At 36.7% G+C, this 26,619-nt stretch overlaps 1 protein-coding gene across 2 annotated transcripts in view; it reads left to right on the plus strand.

The window, feature by feature from the left end:
• DIAPH2 (diaphanous related formin 2) overlaps positions 1-26,619 on the plus strand; it is a 234,663-nt gene that overhangs the window by 84,809 nt on the left and 123,235 nt on the right. For both annotated transcript variants that reach the window (XM_061446159.1, XM_061446160.1), the window contains exons 22-23: positions 5,837-6,076; positions 13,902-14,031. In XM_061446159.1, the coding sequence (XP_061302143.1) occupies positions 5,837-6,076; positions 13,902-14,031 (370 nt within the window). The remainder of the gene's footprint in view (positions 1-5,836; positions 6,077-13,901; positions 14,032-26,619) is intronic.

Consider the following 26,619-nt stretch of genomic DNA (forward strand, 5'->3'; position numbering starts at 1 on the left):
ACAACTGAAAAATCTCTATAAATACATAGTAAGTGCTTTCTTGAAGGAATTAAGGCATGCAATAAAATAAATAATTATAATCCAATATAGTAGTAAAATATATTTTAGGTATACCTTTACCATATGCATACATATGGATATATTATATCTATATATAGGTATATACATTATGCATACATTCTGCATTATATTTTGTATAATTACATGTATGTGTATGTATATTAAGCAATCTGTTTAAAAGCAGTAGAGGAATGCCTTTTTCCCTCTTTGTCATGTAATATGCACTTGCTGTGTGACTAAAACACTGTGATGAAATGACAGCAGTACTTCCAGCCCTCCAAAAGGATGGGATTTTGATGCCTGGGAAGGAAGGCAGGCTGAAATAATTGTCCTGTCTACTCTGTTTCCTGCCTGGTTTTGAAATGGCAGTGAGCAAAGGATGCCATGGAGTGGCTGATTTACAAAGTGAATATTTGCTTCTTTCTTTCCTGCATAAATAAAGCCAAACAAAGTGGGAAATTACTTAGATTTTGTTCAAGGAGAATATCTGAAATGTGTCTAAGTTATGGGTGGAGGTGGAGGCGTTAGGAAGTATATGAATTCTATTCAGTTAAATATTTAAAGTAAGTAAAGAAATACAGAATATTATGCATAATGATGGTGATTTACAAGGTTCTACAGGCACAGCTCCATTTCACTGCTTGCAGTTCCTAAATGTTTCACCCCTGATCTTTGTAACTTGGATTCTTTCCAAACTCTATCTCTTCTTCTGCTACACATTTCTCTTTTATGAAGATCACACCTACCTTGTCTCCTCTGCTTCAGCCTTTCTCTCTATTTGGTTTTACTGCTTTGTACTCTGTATTATCTCTTGGTTGTCTTAAGTACCTGAGGAACACGCGTTTATCTGACTTATGGTTACTACTGGGTTGCAACTAAATGGTCTTTGTTTTTTCACTTGATGGTATTGAAAAAGTCTTAAAAGCATCTTTATTTTCTGACAGTGCTAATGTAGTCATGATCATTTTTTCACTGGTTCATTCTTCTGAGGAATCAGCAACTACAGAAAAATTGAGAAAGACCTTAAAAGTATTTAATGGAACATCAGGAAATAACTGCTTAATCTAGCATCTTCAAATGGTGATGTTGGCCTGATGAAGGGACTGTTTCCTGAAGCTTGTTGGCTTATTTACCTTTACAATTTGGTTTAATTAGAAATAATATGCTTCCTTATGGGTAGTGATTCTGACTTCTTTTAGAGACCTTAAACTGCATTAATACTACTAAAATGCTGGGTTTGTTTCCGATTTTGACTTAGTTGGACAATCCATTTAAGTGGAAGAAATGCATCTAAACTTCAGCTCCTTACTGACTGGAGTCCTTTTTCACTATGTGTTGAATGAAGCTCTGTGTTTTGTATTAATAATAATCTTAAACTTGATGTAAGGAATGTGTTTAGAAATAGAAAATGACAGAAGGACTAAAGTAGTGTTTAAATTGTGTACCCTTATTTGTATGTACATTAAGGTATGTTAATCATCGAGATCTTAATTATTAAGAGATGTTAATTGGGTAATCACTGTGCCTGTCAAATTTAATAAAGGCTGGAATAAGTTGCTTAAAACTGGTGTATAAAACCCATACTTAGTAAATGATTAACTTATTAGAAGAGAACGATTAGCTTAATATTCAGCTGATATGTAAATGAAAATTAGAATTGCATTTTCATTTAGATGAAATGTTAAAATCAATTATATAATCAAATTAGTTATTGGAGCTGTTTTTTGAAGTGTTAAACTGGGATCAGAAAAGGCAACATAACTCCTATAAAGAAAAGCTTGGGCTGGCATTGAAGTAGAGCAAGAAAAAAAGGTAAACGGAATGTTGTATAACATTAAATAAGCCAGACAGAATATTCGCTGATTTTTAAATGTAAACTTGTGTTTAAAAGTGAGTTTCTTTATGGCATAGGACCAGCTGCAACCTTAATAAGGATACTGGCGTTCAATTTCAGTGCCAGTTGAACAATTTAAGTATTACAAAAGCATAAATCTCACCGATGCCGTAATCACTGTGGGAGTATCAGTGATTTCCTGCCAACTCAGAGGACAGGCTGGAAAAAGCCATCTTTGGCAGTTAGTGGTATTTAAACTCTGCAAACTTTACCCACTTCACCACCAACAGTGAGTTTTGAAGATGAGAATATTACCAGTTTTAGGATGATCACCCCAACATTGGTGGTGCCCATGTTAGTTAGTAACTCTTTAGCGGATCAACAAAACAAGTGACTGGAACTGACCACAGAACTCCATTTCTGGTGTGTGCTCTGGAGAAGTGGGAGGTTGTTTTGCTGGTTTCTAGGGAATGCAAAACTTCCCCCAGCTAATAAGAACGGGTTATCACTAATTTCATTGTGAACGCAAGAGTTTCACTGAGTAGTTATAGAGACTTGCAGATTCTGTGTCCCTCTTCTGCTGTATAAGTATTAGCTATCCTAAACATCCTTGTTGGGAGGTAGATGAAATGGGAAGAATTGTACAAGATTGTTGCACTTGCATTGGTTTAGAGTAATTCGGTCATTTTAATTGAATTTATTTGCCACTTGTTGTACCTCATTGTAATTTCTAGAGTTTCTGAAGAATTAATCTTTCTAGAACCTTGCTAGGAAAAAAAACCCAATTTGAATATATTGTAGGTAGGGGCCGAGTAAGTTGCCTTAGTAAGGTGACAAATTTATATTACAGGAATGTCACCTTTATTGCTTAGGAAGCAAGGCAAATTTTATTGTGCTTTTTGCCTCTCTCCAGTAACCTTTGAACCTAGTTTCAATACAGGGCTCGAAAATTGAACAATGAGAAAAAATAATAAAGAACTGAATAAAGAACTTGATTAGATAGGGAATTCAGACAAGGACCTTTATGAAAGCTCAGAAGGGAAAATAATGACACGCAGCCCAGTGCTCACAATTAGCTGGCAAAGAAATACCCATTTTCTTGCTTTAATTGTTCATAGCGGAAGCTAATGCTTGCTGTTACTTGTCCCTCTTTGAATGTGTTATTTCTTAGAGGCCTGTGACAGTAATTTTGTAGAGCTGTAAACAACCTGACCTTTTTCTAAGTGAACATAATCTTTGCACCTTGCCTGTTTGAAGAAGATTCCTGTGAGTTCAATGTTTATCAGCCATTGAACATGTGTATTGAGAAGCATGCAGGTGAAAGAAACCAGTGCAGGGTGGGGAAGGAGGAAATAAAATAGCGTTTATGGTCATCTTCTATCGATAGGTCAAGAGCATAATGTATATAAAAAGGCTTTGAATTCTAAGGAAACAACCCACTTTAAACAGCACTTCTAAAACTGTCAAGGTACTTGTAAAATATAATGCAGATCAGCAAATAAAATCAAAACTTCTTGCTGGTTTGGTAGTCAAACTACCTTGCAAAGTAGTTGTGATCGGTGTTCTGTGGCACTTCACAGTGTTAAAGGAAGAACAAATGGGTAGAAGTGTTGTAGAGGATTATTTATCAGAAATGTTGAAGTCATACTGTTCTGCTGGCTTCCACGTGTTTTGTTGCAGTGTTTTCAGATGTAAAGCTTTTGGCAGCCTCTGTGCCATTTTCAGTGAAAACAGTAACTGGAGATTGTTTTACAGAAATTAAAAGCAAATGATGGGATTAATTTAAATACCAATCTACCACAGCTTAGTGAAGGTTTATACTTTCAAGGCAGAGCTTTTCATTATGATATTTCTGAAATACAGAATGATTAGAAGAATAATGTTTCAAGACTTTTGGCTTATAGAGAGAGACTCGGAGGAATTTGTGACAATGGAGATAGATAAAAAAAGTTATGCTGGAATGCTTCTGTTCCTTTCCTTTTCCTCCTTCCGGTCTTGTCAAATGAATTGTTTGGGACCGTCTGGAGTGCCTTCATATTTATAGTACTTTTAGTAGGACTTCATCATTATTCAGGTCACCCAGGTCTTTCCTGTGAAAGTTTTTGCAGCTGCTTCTGGTAGCTGTCCAGTAGATAACATTGGTAGAGCAATTGTGGTTCCTCAGAGAGCCACCATAAAGCTTTGGGCAACAGAGATGTGAGCACCTAAAAATCTTGGTTTTGATAGTCAAGATCTGTGATTTGTTACGTAACAAGGTGACAGAGTGCTTCAGGAACACCACTGATTGTGAATATATTGGGAGAGAAATCTTTCTCTATTCTGCTGATTAAAATCAGGTGTTGGGTTTGAAAGGTTCTTGCATTTAAATGAAAATTTTCAAGTGAATTAAAGGTCTCAGCGCATATTTTGCTCTTAAATATATCTCCGGAGTTATACTCTGCTACTAAGGGGGAGATATTACTGATCACTTGTGCAAAATGTAAAAGACTGGACATACTTTGGTAGCTAGTCTAATGAAACTGGCCTTGTGGATTTAAACTGATGAATCACTACTGTAGATATTTTTCAGTGTCTTGGCCATTTACCATGTTACAACACTGATTTGTAACCTTCCATCATTTTATCAGCTCAGGAAGGGATTTGTCCTGTACTACTTTTTGCACAGTGTCAGGAAACATAAAGGTGATGGTATCGTGGGCAATAGTTTTACAAAATTTGTTTAAAAGGACAAAAAGCCGAGGTTGAAAAGCAGTCAGTAGGTTGCCTACAAGGTATGATGTCATGGGATCCAAAAGTATATCCTTACTTTAGTATCTTTAGGTATATTGATTTTAATGTAATACTTGTAGTCATGAATTTCAGCCAAGACCTCCATATCCATCTCCTGATCCTGATTATTCTTTGGGGTACACAGATTGGGTCTTTTGAAGGTATGAAGTTAAAAAATCTTAGTAGCAAATATATACCATGGTGTATCTTAAAATACCTCTGAGCTATTTGGTAACTAGCAATACTGTCAGGATCCATATTATTTATTTTATAACTTGCTGTAAGTGTAGAAAACTGAACAAAACCCAGTTTGGTTTTCATTTCAGTTAAAAGCTGCAAAAATAAACCACCTTATTAGATGTAGCACTGATGTCATCCGTAAATATCCCAGTTAGCAGCTCACATCAGTACAATAGCATAAAATACTTGACCTGGCTTTATACAAATACCTGACCAGTGAAGCTTGATCTCCTTTGTCTCAGACTCACTTAGATATTCCCATGTCCTCCGCAAGGGTCCCTAATAATTCATTGTGTCTTTTTCCCATTGCTCTCCTAATGACCAAGAGCAAGTTGACAGCTATGTATCAGCTCAGTAAATGAATCTAAAAAAATGGAAGGTTTCATTCTCTTGCTTTGTCAGACTGAAGTGTGCTGTGTGTGATTGTGCTGGTATCAACACACGCACTTGAGAGATTGTAGTACCATTTCTGAAGGAAAGAAAACTGAGAAGCATTGTTCAGTGAAGCTGGTGAATATCAGAGTTCAAGAGTAACTTCACTGGAGATGTGATGAAATGTTTGCTGTGGGTACCTTCAGCTTCATCTTCAGTTCTTGGTAACTGATAGACTGGCTTAGGTTTCCTTTGCTGGGAGGAAGGGTTTTGGCCGTGTGCATTTATTGCCTCTGAGTTTGGAACAAATTAGATGATTTGGTGACAAAAAGCCCACTCTTATTTTCAGTGTGTAGCTTCACTGTATTTTTTTTTCCACTTCAAGCGTATTGATTGGGGACAGATACTTATGGGCAGGTACAGATTCCTGGAAATACAAAATAGGCAGTGAAAACATACAGAAACTGGAGTCTTGTTTGCTGCACAATATTGTTTTCTGATATAAGCTATTTTGCTTTTGGGGTTCTTTTATGTTCTGATTCAATGTTTCCTATTTTGTAGATGAGTTCAGTGAAAATGCTGCGGTCACGTCTCAACGGGATCCTCTTCAAGCTTATGTTCGAAGAGCATGTAAACAATATCAAACCTGACATTATGGCGGTTACACTGGCTTGTGAAGAGCTCAAGAAGAGTGAAAGCTTTAGCAAGCTCTTAGAGTTAGTGCTGTTCCTTGGAAACTACATGAACGCTGGCTCCAGAAACGCACAGTCTCTTGGTTTTAACATAAGTTTTCTTTGCAAGGTAAGATGAAGCTATAAAGCCTTTAAGTGCAGATCAGTAAAACTCATGACACATGAAAAAGTACCCTAAACATGGAAAAACATTCAGTCTGGGTAGTTTACTGCATCTCTATTAAATAACGGATAGACAAGTGCAGAGTAAGCATTTCTAGGCTGCTCCCCTGCTGTAGCTGTCTTAGTGCAGTGGTGATTTAGGGCAGTTTAATTCTACGTCTGTTATACTCTTTCTGGAGTATACGAGTAGAACATCTTTTTCAATCTGAATTTCTTCAGCTATCATCTTGTCAATAGAATATACAGAGAGCTCTGAAATAGCTCTAGTTGCTCATCTTTCTCCCCATCTTCGATCCAGGTATCCCTCCAGCAGTGTCACAGAAATAAGTATTTATGATTAAAGATGAATATTGTTAACCAATATTGAGCTTCAGTTGTGGTGCCAAAATATGGGACGCAATGAGAAGTGTGCTATCTATAGCAGTCAGTATTTAATGTGCAGTGCTTGTTTGTTTATATGTTAAAACAAGTGTAAGACACTGATCTGAACTTGACTGTCTCAGTTTGTAGAGTGCCTTTGAAAGGAAGGTACTTTACCTTATCTTAAATGGATGCAACATTTGCTGAACAGATTAAAGAACAAAGTAGTCAGTATAAATCTTGCAGAGGAATTCTTCAGTTACTATTTTGTTTGGTCTAATTAGAGGATCCAGGTTTCAAGTCCTGGTTTTTTTTTTTGGATGCCATGAAGAAATATGATGTGTACTTCAAGGAAATGGAACGTTGAGGGGGAAATAATATTTCAAACACAGCAATCTGACATATTTCAGTAGAGAGAGACTCTGTTTGCTCTAGTTTAATGCAAAGATGTTATTAACTTCTGACAAAATAAAAACCATCACCTGAGAAGAACTTTGGTTCTTTAATAGCTTTTTCTTAAGAGGGCCCAAGTTGAAGGACTTTTTTTTTTTTTCTTAGTTCTAGTGCTGCGTTTTCTTTTTTGATAGTAGTGGAATCTAAAGGGAAATTATGTTTTAAGTAGAAAACTACTTGTTAATAAGGGGAAGGGGAAATGATGACTGTGCATGAATGGTACTCTAGCATGGCATAGATTTGAGAAGGAATCCTTGCACTCCAGGTGATAGATTTATGAATTGCTGTCAATGCAAATCCCACAGATGTTGACACAGCTAATGTAGATTGACTAATCCTGCAAATTGTTCTCTACTGAACTGAATAATTGCTGAAGCATAGCTATCTGTGCTTACAGCTTAATTCCATTTAGAGTAACTGGGACAATCTATGACTGCTTAATTCAGCCTTGCCCTCAGAAAAAACATCTATTTAACTTTTTTGTTTGTTTTCAAGATAGTTATTTCTGAGGGAAGTGATGGGTTATTTTATTGGTTGTTTTGTTTTTTTCCCCTCTTCTTTGAGGGAATGTTGGAGAAGATACTTAAACATTCTCCATAATAAAACATTCAATGTGCTATTGCATTTAGGGAAGAGGTATATTTTGTTTTAAGGAGATGGCTAAAATGAAGACAATCACAAAGGCAGTGGTGGCTGTTGGAGGAAAAGGAAGGTCTTATCAAAATCTAGATTTTAAATTGTGTCATTGATATCTTTGCATATTGATTCAACCTGATGAATTATCACTCTTAAGTTCCACGCTCAGAACAAGTCTCTTAAGTTAATGGTAATGTTAGATAGATTTTTCTGGACAGAGTGACATGTGCATTGTGCAGTTTAAATTTGTTGTTTATTGCTCAAAAAAAGATAATTTCTGCTATTTCTGCTTTTCCTTGCTTTATGCACTTGCCACTCTAATTTGAATTCGGTGAGTATAATAATGTGCTTTTGCAAGAATTCTTTGTTCTCAAATAACTTTGTACCTGTACTTCAGGGAAGTACTCATATTTAGGGAAGTAACCTTTTCCTCCACTGAGGCTTAATTTTATAAATGGGAGGTGTTTACATCATTAGTACTGACAATGACTGGGTTTTTGTTAGTGATTACTGTTAAGAATCTGAGTTCATATTTGGGTAATGACTCTTTTTATACACTGATTGCTTCGACTGATAATTGCATTTGGTTCTTTTGCTTTCAGATTCTGCCTCCCCATTTTCCACCAGAAATGCCTTTATTTGCTTAGTGTTATTAACTAAGACTATGGTCTGAGAGGCCTTCCTTAAGTGTTGTGAATAGCACAACATATTAAACTATACCAAGTGGCAATATGTTTTATAAGCATGAGATTTAATATCTGCCTACAGCCACATACCAGCTGTAAATTATCATATTATTCAAAAGGTGTCAAAATTTACAATTGGTCAACTTTAGAATGAGGAAAATAATTTACCAGTTTAAAACATTATTTACCTAAAGTAAGATCTTCTTCAATGGGAGTTTTAAAATCAAATAAGATTTTACTGTAAGGGTGGAGAGGCATTGGAATGGGCTGCCCAGAGAAGCTGTGGATGCTCCATCCCTGGCAATGTTCAAGGCCAGGCTGGACAGAGCCTTGGGTGCCATGGTTTAGTGTGAGCTGTACCTGCCCATGGCAGGGGGGGTTGGAACTAGATGATCTTGAGATCCTTTCCAACCCAAACCATTCTATAATTCTATGATATTTTACAATGTTGGTCCTTTTGGTCGTTGTCTAATTTTTTTACTACTTTTGGTGACTCTCCCTGTTAGATACTTGATGGGACAAACCAAGATAGAAGGTAAACAACAGTATTACCCTCTGAATATTGTTGAAACTTCAGCTATTATGTGAACAGAATTTATAATACATCCAACTATCTGTGACTCATGCCAGTTTTTAGCTGTTCTTTATTGTAGGTTGATGTTTTGTCTGAAGACAAGGATTTAAGTCCCAGAAAATGTACTGGGATAAGGGGAATCAAACCAGTGGGGACTCGATCAGTGGATTTTAAAAGCTTGAGATGTTTGCAAGTGTTTTAGTTTGTGGTTCATTCTATCTTTGTTCTTCTTTTCGAGAGCAGTGATTTACACTACCTTTAATGGCAGTGGAATTCTTGCCCCTGACAAGAGAGCTCATAATTTAGTAAGTTTATTTTTTAGAGCCAGGCAGGTAGAACACATCTCTGTGTGTGCGCATTCTTCTGTGCAGAACACACCCAGACCTTGTTTTAATGATGAGGTATTCGAACATCAGGAATTCACTTCTCAATAAGACCTGATTTTCATATTGATTTTTTTTTTGGTCATCTTTGAACAATCTTCAAACGAATTGTCTGTTTAGTAGTTATGTTCTATGATCTGGAAAAAAGGATAGAAGCAAGTATTGATCTGGGATAAAGGTTTGGTTTGAGAAAATAAGTGTTCTTAAAACAGAGCTGGTCACTTTGTACGCAGAAATCTGTTACTATCTAACAATTTCCTTATATCATGATAAAGAAAATAAAGCAAAGAAAGCATGAATACAAACTTGTCTGGCCATAGCTAAAAAGCTAATGCCTGTAGAGTAATTGCAAATCCTTAAAACCAGATTATCTCTCTGGATGCTATATTGCAGTGTATGATGTTATTGAAGAAAGAAATGACTTGTAAACAACACTTGGCAGAAGGCAGAGAACTTAATTTTGTTCAAACAAGAGAGACCAACATTAGAATTCAGGTGCTGCATCAAGACTGGCAAGCAGGAGCAGCTATTCTCATGTATGCACAGAATAACAATAGGAGAATAAAATCAAATAATAAAAATAATAAAAAGGTTTGGAAGTGGGTTACAGAATGGTTTGTATATTTTAAATGTTTTACCAAGATACTGCATGTAAAGGGAGACTTGTTACATTCATGTTATTTCTGAGCCTCAGACCTAAACGTTGTACTCCATACTTGATTTCAATGCCTGTGCTGTGATTATTATGCTCTGTGTATATTGGTCTTTAATTGTTTCCCAAACAATGAATCCCATAGTATTGACCACTCAAAATGAGGCTTCAACTTTCAGCTGGAAGTTTCTTTCTGTAGCCTGCACTCATCTACTATATTTTTGTGAGTTTGTATTTTTACCTAAACATGTTGTTCCTAAGTTCCATTTCTCAGGTAAGGAAAGGCCATAGAATCAAAACCTGCAGTAGAAATGTGTAATACCACGCTGTTAGTGTCTTTTATTGTAAAAGAAACCAATTTGGAAAACCTTAAGTCATTGGCATGCATTGTTGATGTTTTGTGGGTGCCATGTACTCAGGCACTGCTCTGTTCCAATGTGTTAACGCTACTAAAGATGCAGAAGTAAGGCAATTATCTGTATTCTAAATGGAGAATTCCATTACTGTTGGCGGGTTCTGTGGGTTTGCTAAGTCTTAGGGAACTATTAGGATTTCTCTAATACAGTAAAGCTTGGAGACTGAAAAGGGTGAAAATACAGGGGGAATAATGCAGAAATATTTGAGAGGCAGAGAGTTTTAGGATGCACTTTTTTTACCATTACATGTATTAAGTAGAAATTTGGGTGTTTTTTCACTTTGTTTTTTATTTAATACACCAAGGGATCACTAGCAAGGCAATTCTGTCTGCTTCTAAACATGCAACCCTTTGTACAGTCCACCTTTTCTTTAGCACTGGCCTGGGCCCATACAGCAGTTGTGAAGCTGGAACACGTATGACCGTGAAATGCATGTAATCTTTCCTTTTCTGCTCCCATGCTAATCCGTAATGTCATTTGGCATTTAGAACCCATAGAACGCCTAACGGAAGTTTGTGTTTCTGATTGAATTGTCTGTTAAGATGTAATTAAGAGCCACTGTATTAAAAGTTCTAATCACTATTTACAGTAGATCTTCAGTTATCTGAGAAAGTAACACGTAAAAGTGCAAGGAATGAAAGGAAGTGGGAAGGTATTGATTATATTTTTCCCCATGATTTGCACTCGGTCTGCAAACCCAAATAAGACATTTCTTTAGTTGAGAAGACATTGACTAAATGTCAGCTGCATGAGGTGTTTTTTTAAACAGTAGTCTTTTGATGGCAAACTAGACACTTGTCTTGATTTCCTGTTTATTAACCTTTTAATGTGACACAGGCCCTAAGCATATTTTGTTTGTAAGTCTAGCATCTTAAACTTGCCCTTCTCCAGAGCTCTTGGTTGCAAAAGGAGAGTTTAGATTTATGCTGACAGAAAATACCAGTGTTTTAAAGTTGATTTTGTGTTTATGCACAATACAACTCAGCAGAAAACCTGGAGCCTGTCCTCGTGGAAGGACATGAGCCAGCCGTGTGCCCTCGCAGCAATGATAGGTGATGGTGTGCTGGGCTTGCAGTCAAGAGTTCACGGGTAGTGACTTTTTTGCCCTTAACTCAGGCTTTGGTGCGTTGCGTATGCAGCATGATGTTCAGGACTCTATATAAACAATTGTATTTGTTGATAAACTTGAGCTGGTTTAGGGAGGACCTGTGGCAACCTTGTGATACCAAGTAAGTTGCTGTAAAGGTGGAACCAAGCTTTTTAGCACAGTGTAGAGCGAAAGAATGAGAGACAAGGGTTGCAAATTCGAACTAGGGACAATTTAGATAGGAGAAAAAACTGATTCCACTTTGTCATTCTAAATACCCAGGTTTGTCTCTTCCAGAAAGGAATAAAACATTAAATTTTACCCAAGAATAAAAAGAGAGGAGACAAAAGAATTGTCCTGAATACAAGTATACTCTGTGAATCCAGAGAATGTCAAGACACAGCCATGCTGTTTTTAGCATTCTGGTTCCTATCTTTCATTTCTACTTTTACATTTAAATAATATCTGCTAAAATACACTCAAACCCTACTAAATTCCTTATCTTCTAATTGTATTAGTAGGCTTAAAATTTGATTTTTAAAGCATACATATTAATTCTAAAGATCAAGCAGAGCTGTGTTATCAGTTCTGTCTCTTAGCTGTTGGAAATACAGATGGATGTAGCAGAGATGTATTTGTTGGTTGTGCCAGAGAAGTGAATTTGACACAGTTTGAGATCTGAAGGCATGTTTACTACAGGTTTTAACCACTCAGCAGGTGCTATTACTAACTGTTGGCAATACGATGTTACCACCGGTGACAAAAGATGTTTCTGTTGTAATCTGAAGGCAAAATAATTTTGTCCATTTAGAAAAAAGGAAAAGCTTTATCCACTTGATGTCAGAGAGATCAAAGACTGCAAATCCCACAGTTCTTGTTCACAGACAAATTGAAATGCAATTTCTTTTTACCATGCAGATGTTTAGCCACTAAATCTACCAGGCTTTTTTTCAACTTGGAGAAACTTCAATGTATGTAGCACATTAAAACCTTTTACCTGAGCATTGTTTCGTCTTTAATCACTGAATGGGTATGAATTAAATTGCTTTCTTAATTGCCTAAATACCCTATATTTTTAAAAGCCTGTTTTTTGACTGTACTCAATTATTCTTAACAGGGTAATCCTTAAAGCTGAAAGGCCTGTATTAAATTGAACATCGATGGCAAGCCTGTCATGAGGATTATAGAATTAGAACTTCTAGTGATTTAGAGAATGAGAAAACAAACAGGAGATTTTACACACACATTTATACATTCTTCTTAAATAAATCCTTGATTTCATTTGTTGTGTATGTTGTAGCTTACTCATGTATAAGAACTGTACTAGATGAGTTAGTAATGTGGTTAAATACATCTTTACAGATATACTTGTAATACTAATTCTCTAAGGAGAGTGAAGTACGATTATCTCAAACTCTTGCATCCACCTACTCTCTCTGTTGCCCTTGTAAATAAGGGGTGATCTCTACTTCCACTAAATCTTCAATCAACTCATACATTCATTCTCCATATCCATATAAAAAATCGAGAAACTAAATTTAGACTGAAATTAATTTTCTCCTTCTCAAGTTCATGATGTTCCTTTGCATATATGCATGCACTGTGCCATGGGATTTAGCCACCAGGATCTGTTTCCTTGGAAATTTGCCACTAGCCCTGTATTTTAACAATTGTTTCAGACTTAGTTTCTTAAAACACCAAACCGATTCTAGCAGTTAGTGCACTCAGGTTAATGGAGAACAGAGGGTCTGACCACCTTCAAGAAGACCAGTTTATTTTAGACCACTAAAAATTGCCTCTAATATATCCTTAAAGGCTAGCGAAAATATGCAGTTACCTCTTTGCTCACGCTGTGCATAATTTTCAGGCAGCTCTTCATAAATGAAGCTGAATGTGTTAAATTTTCTTCAGTGGCAGTTAGTTACCTTTGCTTTTGGATTATTTTGCATTCCAGGAAGGTGGGGTGCATTTATTTAATGTGTCTGTATACAATTTAAAGTCTTCCGGATAAATCAGCCTGTGTTAAATTGTGTTTCAATAAAAACCCTATAGATTTATGACAAGGAGTTTGTTAAACTTGACTGGTAAAAGAGCAAAATCTGACTTTTAGCACTCTGTCCAGCTCTGCAGCATTTCAGAGGGATTCCTTTAGAAATCTGTCAGTGGGGGGCACTGAAAGAATGAACTAAATGCTCTTCTGTTTAGTCTTTATTCCCAGCAATTTTTTTAATCACAGCAAGCATTCTGAACCTGCATTGCTCAAATCTCAGGACTTTATGGACTGTCTTCAGTTTTTGTTCTTGGTCTAACTATTCTTTCAAGAAATGCAGCATAGGAGCATAGGTGCAGGCTCCTTTTGTAGTCTTAAATGATAAAGAATTGGAGAGTTTTTGTGTTTTAAATGATTTCTTTCATTTGCAGGGAACCGCAGTAACTTTTTGCTGAAGAGTTTAGAATTGCAATGGTGACTTTGCTTAAACATTTGACTGAAAAATTCTCCCTTTTCTCTTGTGTTCACTTGTTAGATTCGAGATACTAAATCATCAGATCATAAAACAACCCTCCTACATTTCATGGCAGAAATCTGTGAGGAAAACTACCGGGACATCTTAAAATTTCCAGAGGAATTGCAGCATGTTGAGAGTGCAAGTAAAGGTAAGCAAATAGATAAAATGCCTGAAAGCAATAGCTGTGTGCTTTGACATGAAATACTTCCAACATTTCCTATTAGGCTGTAGGGTTACATAACCTGTAAGCATTCATAATCCGTGTGGATTTTGCTTTTCTGGTATTTATTGACCTGAGAAAAGTAAGCAGGGGAAAAACAGTACTGAAGTTGCTTCTCTTCTTCTAAGTAGGTAGCAGTGATAATATGGCCTGTTTTGGTGAAGTACTGGCAAAATCGCATGGGGGAAGTTGTGTAAGCAGTGTAATGGTGATGTTTAGTTTAGCATTAAGCCTTTAAAGTCTCCTTGCTTGAGATCGAACATTTGTGTGCATGAGTGCATGTGCTTACACACAGTATCCTTCCCATATTAACACTGAATAGAGAATAACAAATATGCCTTCTAAGGATCCCAGGATGTATATGAAGTATATGGTTGAATTGTACCATACAGTCAACACTTAATACTGTTTTTATTCTTGGTCAGTCAGCAGTGTAGATAAGTGATAGCTTAATTCACATGTTGGCTATCTAAGTGAAATAAGCTGTGCTGCTTACCATGCTTGTTGCTTAGCTATCCAAAGCAAAGTCTGAGTGATAGCGGTTCAAGAAGATAATTCAAACTGTTCTATTTTGACTGGGCATTACTGATTCATCAGAAGATAAAAACTTGGGGTAGCACACAAATATGAAGAGAAAGAGAGGGGAAAATAACATTTCTGCTAGCTCTAGGCAGGTTTGTCTTGCAATTTTTTGTCTCCTTTTTTCGGTGTTCTCAGTCAGTGCCTCTGTTCAGTGCAGTGTTTATTAGACAGACACTTCTTTTAATTAAGCCATCATTTTCTCTCAGTTTGTCGTTTTCTGTCTTACACTTTAGTCAAGTGAGAGCAGAAGTCTTGTTTCCCCAAGGACTTAGGCTGATTGATGAACTACTCCCTAGCACTGCTAGTGCTTCATCTCTTATTCACAGATTTATGTGATTGCATTTGGCCCACATTTTTTGTTGTTTCTCAAACTTCACAAGTACTTTCATATGCTTTTTCTCTTCTGCATATAAACTACATTTTATTCGTATTGATTAAATGTCTGCATGTTTAATGTTCCTCTTTGCTGGTGAATGCAACATGAAGGCCTATTGACAAAATGGAACCAGTCGGTCAGTAGAGTGTTGAGGGTGGTGGTGTGTTTTACAGCAGTATAGAGACTGAAAAGTTAACTTGCGCATTACTGTCTTGAATCTACCAGATAGATATCTATATATATGGTGCATGGTTGAACAGCATACAGCTGACTACTTATATCTGAGCACCACTATGGATATTACACAAAGAATTCTTACTATTAATTTTGCTGACAATCTTTTCTCTCACCCAACCTTACCCTGTAAGCATCACTGGTGTAGCCAGTGTGTTCACAAGGACTATGCTAGAGTGACTGGTGATTCCTTTTACTTATGAACTAGTTTGTTTTCTTATCTAAATTCCAGCAATGTTTTCTATCTCATGATCATTCTTCTGGATGCGATTTTTAAGTTTAATCCTTTTCTTCCCTTTTTTTTCTTATAGAATTCTTTACAAAGCCTTATGGTTTACCAGGCACCTTTGATGATCTTTTAATTTTCTCCTGTTGCTAATGCTTGACCTTGCAGCTCTGAGATTTTTATAGTTTATTCAAAGCCTCTGATGTTCTGTAAGTTGACTTGAGGAATTAAACTGAAAGAGTTAGTCAAGTTAAAATAAGCTGTAGCATCCTAAAGAGACAAAGCATATTAATGGGAGCAAAGTCACTAATAATCCTGATGCTTAGAATATATATAAAAAAGGGTTTATTGCAGTTACGTTTGTTTCATTCTGTAAAATAAAAGCTCGTTGTATTTCCTACAAACAGTGCTGACTTATTATCAGCAGTATAAATTACTGTTGGTTTTTAATGACCAAAACTTCCCTTTCAGCCCTTCTCTGCTTTCTCTAACAAAGCAGATTTTTGGCAGAATAAACGTGATTTGTGCCACTTGCTACAGTTCCCCCTGGTACTTTGGGGATTTTGCTTAATTGTAATGTTCATCTGCTCTGCCGCATGTGGTCATTTTCTCTGTGCAGGAAGTTAACCTTTTTTGTTGAAGAGAAGATTTTTCTTTCCTATTTATTGTTTCCTGATAAACCAGTGGTTTCAGAGATGGACAGTTGGCTTTATTTTCCCTGTAGGAGGCTTCTTTTGGAGTAAACTGGTTACAGATGTGAGGACATTGGCATCAGTTATTTATATGTAAAATAGAAGGAAATCTACCAGCAAATGTTGTCTCTGTATGAATTATAAATAAGGAAATATAGCTGAATGGGTCTGATTACTGAGATGGATGCTGCTTACATTTAAGGCAGAAGGCAGCCTCATGGTTTCAATTGTACATAAAACTCCAAATATACGACTTAACACATACAACTTCTTTTCAATCTTCGGTGCATTTTCTCAGTTCCACAAAAATAAAAGTTCAGTCTTGTTTAATTTCCATATAAGAATGAAGAAGCAGCATCTGAACAACAGATGATTTTTATAACAAAGAGGTGATTTTTTTTTAACAAATAGCAGATAAAGCATGAAAGTGGATTTTCATATGAAAAGGTCAATGGGATTAGATGAACCGCTCATGCATGTACTAAAGGCTTCAATAATCTGATATTAGGTATAATGAAATATTTGATCTTTTTAAAGATGGCAGATCAATCTAGAGGTTTATGAAAAGGAAAAACAAATTAGGAAACGGTTTTATTCTGGAAAGTATGAGCAAAGGTTAAACTGATTAACTGGCAAGACATTATTGGAAAAGCTTGGAGCAGACTGTATGAAATGAAAACCAATAAAAATCTCACAAGACTGTGACAAACTGGATTCTTAAATGGGAGAGATACTCACTCACCTTCCTCCAGTCTGCGATGATTTCTTCTTGTTCCCCTACTGTTCCAAGTGTGTAAAGCCTTGTTTTCATATTTCTACCTTATTCGCTTGTTACTCCAGTTGCTGCTTTTCAGGGTATTTGTTGTTATCATCCTACAATTTGTGATTTTATTAAATAGCTGACAAATTTCCATCCCGTTCCGTGGGTTCAGTCAAATCAAACTTCACAACAAGAGGTACAGACAGATCACAAGTTTGGGGCTTCTAGGCAAAGTCATTTAAAAAGTCTAATGTGGAATTCCTTAGAAGAGACATGTTTTTTTTTTAACTTGAAGCTCCTCTGAATGTTAAGCCTCCCAGAAATCATAAAAAAGAAATATGTAACATGCACACTTGAGGAGGAACATCAGCCGTGTATTTTATAGCAACTTAATCTCAGATTTTCAAAGACCAGCAGTTGTAAATCACAGTTCATAGCTTAAACATTGTGCTTGTATTTAAAATAAAACACAACCGTACCTTTATCAGTTGAACTTTGTGTCCAGCCCCTCCTGAATTTAGCAGGACATACTTGTGTTGCTTGCTTTGTCTGCCAAGAGTGGGAGCTACTAGGCTGTGTAGTTATGGGAAGTTCTATGGGCCTGCGTTGTTCTCTTGGTGTTTAGGTCAGAAACAGTTGGATATAGAATGCTGTTATCTGTAGCTGGCCATTCTCTATGTTATCTTGACGTGTTGTAAAAGTTAATGTGATACCTCACGTATAGATGGGGTATGGATCTTGGGGTTATCTGAGCAGTTTTAGGACTCCCAAGAGCAGCTTAACTCTAAGCAAAAGGCTGACCTTAACTGTACATGCAGTATAAAAGCTCTTTCAGAAATAATGAGGTTTTTTTCTAGTGCTTAAGGTAGAGGATTGTGTGCTTGCTATAAAGCTATGCCACTAATAATTCAAGTACTGTTAAAAGAAACAGAGGGCATTCTGAGTAAAATCAAGTGAAAGATGCCTTGGAGCAGGGGAGTGAATTATGTCTGTGTAGACAACTAGACAGTACTAATAACACGAGCACAGATTTCTTTCTCCTGTTGACACAAAAAATTATTTCTCCAATTTGCGAGCGTATGGTTCTGATGGTTGAGGCATGTCTCTAGGAAAGACATCAGCATTCAGAAGCACTGTGGAATGCAAATATATGTATACTTAATCTATTATTACAAATACTGTAAGAAAACCTTAATGTTTAAATTCTGTGCAGGTACTTCACTGTGATTTAATGCCATAATTTTACAGTGGAGAAAATATTTTAAAACATTCTGTACCATTTTTGCTTTCAAGTATAGCAATTTAAACATACCCATAAGTAGGAGTCATTTTTCTGTCAAACATGAGTTTTATAGTTCATTGCGGTAGAAGAAACTGTTTTTGCAGAGAGATCTGCAGTATCTTCCACCTTGCAGTGTTTAAATTGCTGAAACAGATTTTGTCCAATCTGGCACATTAATGGGTATAAAATAGACAATGACTTCTGGCATGAGGAATTTAATGCCTGCATCTGTGACTCTTCTCTCTTATAATAGAATCTGAAGTTGGCATTTTGCATCATAATCACAAGTCAATCTTGCCCTGTTTAGTGACTTCTGTCATTCTTTTCATTCACATAAACCGCAATATTGAAATGTCAGAAACTCTCTCAATGTGTTTTTCTAAATGTAGTAAACACACAGTCAGGTACATCAAATACTTGAAGAGTTTTTCCCTCTGGTAACACTCCTGTATTTGCATATAGCATCAGCATATCAGTGGTAGTTTATGCATCACCTCATTAAAAGTTTTTTCCACAGATGTGTTCTCCTTCATTGACAAGTGTCAGTGAGGAAGGGAGGGAAGGAAAAACTTCACACATAGTGTTTGTGATAGTTCCAAGGTGCAGTTTCTGGAAGAGATCTGTTGGAGGCTCAGTGGGGTTCTGGATTGCCTTTTCCTCTGCAAAATTGCTTACTAAATATTCCCAGCCTGTGAAGATTTTGAGGCTTTATTTAGTGTCTGTCTTCTAGTGTGTATGTAAAATTGTTGTAGCTCTGAATCCTCAAGCCACATTTTGAAGTTACAGTTTGGATCCTACATTAAACAAATCTGTTTTCTATGGCACGTGTTTTAAGGATCCTCTTCCCTCCCTGAAGTTTAAATATCAAGGGCAAAATTAAAGAATAGTCCAAATGACTCTCATGGGTTGTTGCTTATTGAAGAATTGAAAGTATTTAAGGATTTCTGGCTGTAGTTAAACCGTTTTGGAGTTGAAGACTGCTTTAAATGACTTCTAAAATTATGTAATCCATTTAGGATTCCTTAGTACAAGCCACTAGAGAGTGGTGAAAGCTGCAGAACATCACTACTTTCTTTTCCTCCTCTCTGTTCTTGAATTTGCACTTTTATTGAGGTAAGAAAGGCTATTACACATCTGGCTGGCACCTCAGTTAATGAGACCAAACTCCTGTTGCAAGTTGAGAGCCTCAGGGCTGGTCTGTTGGATGAAGTTGCTCAACGCCTTCTCTGAGTTTTGAGTCACAGCAGATAGGTTGTGTTACAAAAGCTTTGCTCCTTCTCTTTCTTTGTACTCCTTACTTTCTGTGATATTTGCACGTGTACCACTGAAGGCATTGTGTTACAACTGCTTCACAGTGAGCGACAGCGTGCAGACACCTTTCAGTTTGATACACAAACCGAGCAAAGGTGGGCATGGAGAAATAGTGATGGTGCAAAATATGGGCTTTTAAAATAAGCATAGCAAAATTTAACAAGTTCAGTTAACACTTCCAAATCTGGATGTGATTGGTAGAACTTAAAAGTCCGGTTGTTTGTTTCCTTTGCATTGCTTGCAATTTGCTTTATCCTTTTGCCAGGCAGTTTTGCTTCAGTATGTTCACGTAGCAGGCACTGATGTTGTAATTACAAGCTGTTTTCAGAACTAACTTTTGAAATCTTGAAATACATTTATAATTAAATTAACATCAAAGTAAGGTGAGTTGCTGGAGTTCTGTGGAGAAGATACCCATTTAGCCTGAAGAATGCCACTGAGCACAGTGCTGTTCTCACTCATTGGTTCTAATACTACTGGTTATGATTCTGCACTCTAAAAGATTTTATTTGTAGTGTGAAAAGTCAGTTCACATTCAACTAGTAAAGCTATTCTACAGTGTGCTATTGTTGAGTTTACTCAGGGGCATAAACCTGAAAAGTTAGCTGAAGGGCTGGTATTGCCAGGAGGGATCAGACGCAATAGGAGGTTGGCACACACAGAGTTTGTGCAGGTCGTGAAGATAGCACAGCACTTGTCAGGATTCAGCCAAAAGAACTCTTAGAGCTCAGAGTGCTTTCTTTTTTCAGGAAACTATGGTTTTTTTTTATTGAAAATTAATTTAATCTTGAGTAGTAAAAAATATTGAGTTGATAATAAGTTGGATAATACAAGCTGTCCAGAGCCAGGGATTTCATGTTCTGATATATGACTTAAGAGATCAATGACTTGGTGCTGTGCAAAGGAGTTTTAACAACTGGCTTATGTCGATAGTGATAATGACAATGCATTTTGGGCTCCTAGTGCACTGTTTGTCAGTTATAATCAATTCTTAATGTCCTAATAAGCTGTATTATGTGCATCAGAATTACTCTTTTATTCTTAAGACTTATACATAAGCACATAATTATTGGAACTGAGATAAGTAGTTTTATTCCTTAAACCAGAGTACAGTTCTACAGTTAATATCTGTTGATATTAAACATAAGCTACCCACAGAAACTTCTCTTTTTGCTCTGTGGATATGAGTGTTTCAGGATTATGAACACTGGCTGTAATTTCCTCAGCTCCAGTGGGGAGAAGAAGACATGCTGCTCATGATGCTCTGGTTTTAGCCTAACAGGCAATGTTTTTCTCCTTCCCCCACTATCTCACTTGTCAATTCAAACTTGATAATGCATTTGCACTTCAGTGTGTGCAGTATTCAAATTCACTTTCCTCACTGTAGATGGCTGCTCTTGTTGTTCTGAGAAGCTGAGAATTTGTTCATAGTTTGTACCCAAAATAGTGGGTTAAATGTTTTACCTTGTGTCGTGTAGTTCTTTTCCAAATGTGTGTTTAAAAACCATCATCCTTTTCTTAAATGGTATCACCTATATCTATTTTCTTTTTTGTGATAAGATGTGATAAAGTCATATATACATTTGTGCTGCATTGATTTTAAGTCTGGATCCAGTTAAGATTGTTTTGGATTAGTATTGGTGAGTCTCCTTCCTTTCTCTCCGTAGATGAAGAACAATATTGCAGTCTAGAGCTGCTGCACATAAATGCCTCATTAAGCATCATCTCGGACTGAAAGATAATTAGTGTCCTAGACTGAGTCTCTCATTAAACTCTAAAGCTAAGAGCTGCTTGGGGCTGGACTTGTTTCTGAGTGCTCTTATCTTGAAATTGTGGTTCACCTTTGCTAGCAAATGGAAAGAACAATAGAATCAATGCACAATTGCTTTATCTTTGTTTAAGATAGTGATGTTACAGTAGATGTTTGAAATGCTAAATCATAGCTGGGTCATGAGCTCCCTTTACATGTAAGATGTATGTGATAAGGCAGCTAAAATGCAGAGACTGCTGATGAGTGAAATCTAGACATGCAAATTGTGTTTTGATTGTTGAGCACGAGTAGTTTGTGGCAGAAAGCTTACCCATTTTTGGAACAAGAGGGTGGCGATGCGCCCTAGCTAGTTAAATACGCTGGTTTTTAACCTTTCATCCCAAGGTGTTTGGACCTCCACCTCTAAGCATTTCCAACATTTCTTTAGAGGTTATGAACTTAAGAGATTATGAACTTAATACCATTTCTTTCACTGTAGTTGGAGTGTTGCTTTGAAATTTAGACACTGTTGGCCTAAGAATGTACTCAACCATAATCCTTCACTTCTGCCTAAGTTCTGTTAAAAACACAGGATGTGTATCTAGAAATTGGAGCATTTGCTTGTTATCAGTAGTATCTGTGGGTGGATGTAATCCTAAGAGTTTGATCCCACCTGTCTTGACTGTTGATCTAATATCTTCCTTAGAATTTCTAATGATTGAGTTGAGTGTCTTACCTGGCAAAAATATTTCAGTATTAAGTTATTTTTATTGTTGAAGCTTGTTCTAGGTCTACCACGCTTCACAGCTACTTGTTTCTGATAAAGGAAATACTGCACATGGTCACTCCATTGCTTTTTCCCTCTCTGATATTCAGGAGGAACGATGATCAAAGCCGTGTGTACCATGCTTTTCAGAAGCATTCTTCCAATGCTGGATGTACCTTTATTAGCGCAGTGGTTTATCTGTATATCAAAATATGACAGTGATAGATCATAGCTTGTGTCCAGGACACAGGATAGCTGGGTTATGAAGGATTTCTAGAATGAACAGTGACATGTTAATTACTTGAGAAATAGCATGTTAAGGGAGCTGTGCTGCTTTCACATCTGAAGCTGTTCAACCCAGAAGCCTCAAGTACAGGTTGTTTTGTGTGACACAGGCATATTATGCTATATATCACAGATATGTGTATGCATGTATGTACCTGTAAATGTATGTACATGTATAGAAACACATACCTATGAGTTATATGTAAGATACACCTGTATCACACATAAAAATACATATATAAATGTATTCATACATATGTATACCTGTGAGGTCTATTTATGACAGTATATGTCCACATATATACCCACACACAATATAGTGGCATACTCTGAGATACACCGAATCCTCAAGCAGACTGCAGCATCACTATTCACCTAAATCCAACAGAACATTTATTATCTTAATAAATATAAAGTTAGTGCTATGATTTGAGTAATCAATGACTGTAATTCCTGCAGATTAGGGACTTGCTCACCCATTTCCCCTCAGGCTGTTTTTCATACTTTTGTCAAAGACTTACTTCCACCTGCCCTCAGGCAATAAGAAATAAATAATCATTACTATGCTTGGAACACAGTTACGGTACAAATACTGTCTAGACTTACAAATCCACTGGTTCATTTGCTTCACATAGGCTCGCTTTTGCTTACTGAACATGCTTAATTCATATCACTGGCTCTCACTAGGGTTTTTACTAAGTGTGGCTGTGGACGTCTGTGTTCTGCTTTGTGATCAGAGACTCTTTAAATTTATTATGCAAGAGACACTGCACCTAATCAAAATGTATCATTTTGCCTCATTATAGGGGAGGACTCAGTCTGACGCACTCTTACTTTAGAGAGGATTAGGCTGTCCTGTGGTACTGTCACTGTATTACTGTACATATAAAATGCTTAGCTTGACTGTGGGGACTAGCTAGCATTTGACATTAACATGAGATTAACTGCTTGTAGCATTTTGCTAGGACTCAAGTGGTCTACCAGACATTCACTAAGCCTTCCGCAGCGTGCAGTCTGTGCAACTGCTTTCTCCAAAATAAGTGGATGGGATTTATTTTTTTTACAAAGGAGGAATTAATATAGGGAAAATAGTAAAAGGAAGAAAGATATTATAGAAAGGTGATAGGTTGCCCAGAGAAGCTGTGGCTGCCCCATCTTTAGCAATGTTCAGGGCCAGGTTGGATAGGGCTTGGAGCAACCTGCTTTAGTGAAAGGTGTCCCTACCTGTGGTATGGTCTTGGAAGTGGGTGAGCTTTAAGGTCTCTTTCAACCCAAACCAGTCTGTCCTGGGTTCCCTCCCCCCCCCCATCATTTTACTAGTTTTAAGTATTTGTCTTGTTGTTGCTATCTTGAAATGAGATACTTGTGCACTGGATTTATTTGGTTGTGCTCTCCTGCTGCAACATTAAATTGCCATTGCTGCTACAGAGAGTCTTTCCCAGTAATAGCCTTGAGAGTGCTTGCGTGTCACTGAAGACCGAATTTCATGTAGATTTTCAGGTTAGTTCTACCAGGATGCCTAATTTTCATGTGGAACGATGGGCAGATTGAAGGTGGACAACAAGCGTTTGCCTTGTCATGAGCTGTGAGGAGTATAGTGTTCAGTACGTGCGTTTATGGAATAGTTTCAAAGAAATGGCATTTTGTGGCAAGCAGATTTTGTGCATTCATAAATTTAAATCTTTCCAGACTTTTTATAAATTTGCACCATTTCCCCTGAAGGACTAAAAAGTATCCACAGTGCCTCATCTTCACATTACTGAAGTACTAAATCTCTAATAAAACAGTTCATGGGAGGAAATGCAGATATTATAGTGTGTGTGTGTATATATATATATCTTGTTACATAGTCTTCTTAAGTTTGTCTTGCAGAACAATAACTTTATAAATTGTTTGAACAGAACTTGTGGATTTATCTGGGAAAATGAAAATGAAGTGAATGAAAATGCCTATTCCACAGTGGTTTTTTGGTAATTCAGTGGGAATACAGAAGTTAGTTATGAGAAGAAGAGTTTTCGAATGCAGTCGTCTTGCTTAGATGGAGTTCCTTTGTACTGTCAAAGTCAGGGGCACCTCGTCTGAACTGTTTTAAAACTTAGTTTTATAAAATAAAGTTACTGAAAATACTTCTCTTCCATATTAATAACAGACACTAAAAATTCTCCTTTGTCATTGCTTGCTGAATTCCTTTACACTTTACATTTCAAACGGAAATAAACTGCTCTTGCTAAGTGGTCATGCATTTAAATATTTCAAAATAGCTGAAAACAGTTACACTTTCTCTCTTATGTTGCCTATTTACTTGGGAAATGCCATAGAAGCTGCTATTCTTCTTAGCACCCAAATTGCCATTTGCTTTCTACTAATTTATTTCTCAGTTCTAGGATTTTACTTCGGTGCTGTTTGTCTCCCTTTCCAGCCACATAACAGCCTATAAAAATATTTCAGTAATTCAAGTTTTCCAGTTGAAGCAAAAATGTGTGCTCCATTTCTGACAATAATATCAAGTGATTAAACTAATGTAGCCATAACCTAGAAGCTTTGACAATGTTTATTATTTAAATTGCTTTGCTGGTTGATTTCAAGTTAACTCTTGTACGTTACATTAATAGCTACAAGGATACTGTGCTCAGTATAGATTGATTACTCCTCCACCCCGGTTGAGTTAAGCTTAAAAAGCTGTTTCATTATAAGTCTAAGATTGCATGATTAGTTAGTAATTGGTACCCAATAGAAAAGATGAAATTGAAAATAAAATCAAGATTATGACTGTAATAGAGAGCTGTATTGGTGCCTTAGGTATTTGAATGTGCTTGTGACAAGTTACATCATTGTTATGGCTGATATGAACCATTACTTACCAAAAATACAGAATTGATTTTGCTCTGGGAACAGCTTCCTTCTTTTTAGGATTCTTATTTCCTATTTACTGTTTTATTCCTTTTCAAGCCATCTTGAATCAAATGCCTGCTCCTGTTTAATCTCACATAGTCCCAGTGCAGGTTTTTAAAGTACAAGACAGTAAGAAAATAAACGATTCCTTTGAACATAATCTGCAACTTTCCAATCACCATTGGAAGATAATAAAACGTGAAAGCCCCTTTAGAAAGAAGTTGTGTGCTTATCTTGAGTACGCAAGGAATCCTTGGCTTAGCTGGGACGTACAACTCCAGCATTAGTTTTGGAGAGCAGCTGCCTGCAGTCAGTGATTACTGAAAGGTAGATAATGGGCTGGATGTTCTCCCCTCTGGTTTCACACATCAGAAGTTGTTTGTAGCCCTGTCTTTTTAAGAATTGACCAGGATTATATGTACTGTCACTAAAGATTAAGTAATTGTAGGGCATAAGTCAGCTCCGAAACAAAGCATACTTGAAGTATTGTGTACTCAGTTAGAGGAGGAACAAACTAATGATGCAAATGTTACTGAGCTCTTTGGGGAAAGGTGGTGTTGAGATTGTCGGCTTGGTCTTAGAAGCTCATATTTGTAACCTGTGTAAGAGGAGACAAGGAGCAGAAACTGGGACTTGGCTCTAAAATGAATCTTTAGATTGAGAGGAAGTGCTTGTCAAACTGCTCTTTATGATTAAATTGAGAATGATAAGTGGACTGTATGGATCATGTCACGAAAGTCAATATTACAGGTTTGGGTTGTTTTAATATTACAGCGTGCCCAGGGCTTCTCTGTCGCTTTTCATCAAGGTCTAGAATTGCACTGTTGTGTAGTATTGCTTCCCCTTCAAAACTGCCTTGCCATGATTTCCAGTGGAGATTTCTCTCAGGATGTGTCGATTAGTGGTTGCTTACTACAAATTACAGAAACATAGGTTTACATGGAATAGCACAACAGTAAGCAGAGTCTCTTTAGAGGTTTCTTGGTGTTGTACTGTGAGTCTTTCCTTTCTTTTTTTGCTTATCAGTAGCTTTTATTATTCAGACCTACCTTTAAGGTGAGCAGAAGGTTTCACAGCTGTTGGTTTCTAGAAATTAGTTAATTTCAATAGAAGAAAAACTATTTGATCTTTTCTCCATGTCTCTGCCTTAAGTAATTTCTGTAACAGAGTGCATGAGTTAATAAGATCACTCATTTAACCAAGTACATGCACTAATTAGGTAAAATCTCTCTGAAGCTCAGTTACTTTTTAATCTTTGTATTAGATTTAGAAGAATGAAATATTAGAATTTTTACCAATAAATTTAAATAGAAGTGGAATCATTTGAACTAATGCTAGATTTAAGTGGTGACATTTCAAC

Source organism: Pezoporus flaviventris, unplaced genomic scaffold (assembly GCF_033815535.1).
Source record: "Pezoporus flaviventris isolate CSIRO_AGI_PZ_B2104156 unplaced genomic scaffold, CSIRO_AGI_Pfla_v1 ptg000005l, whole genome shotgun sequence".
Classification (NCBI taxonomy): domain Eukaryota; kingdom Metazoa; phylum Chordata; class Aves; order Psittaciformes; family Psittacidae; genus Pezoporus; species Pezoporus flaviventris.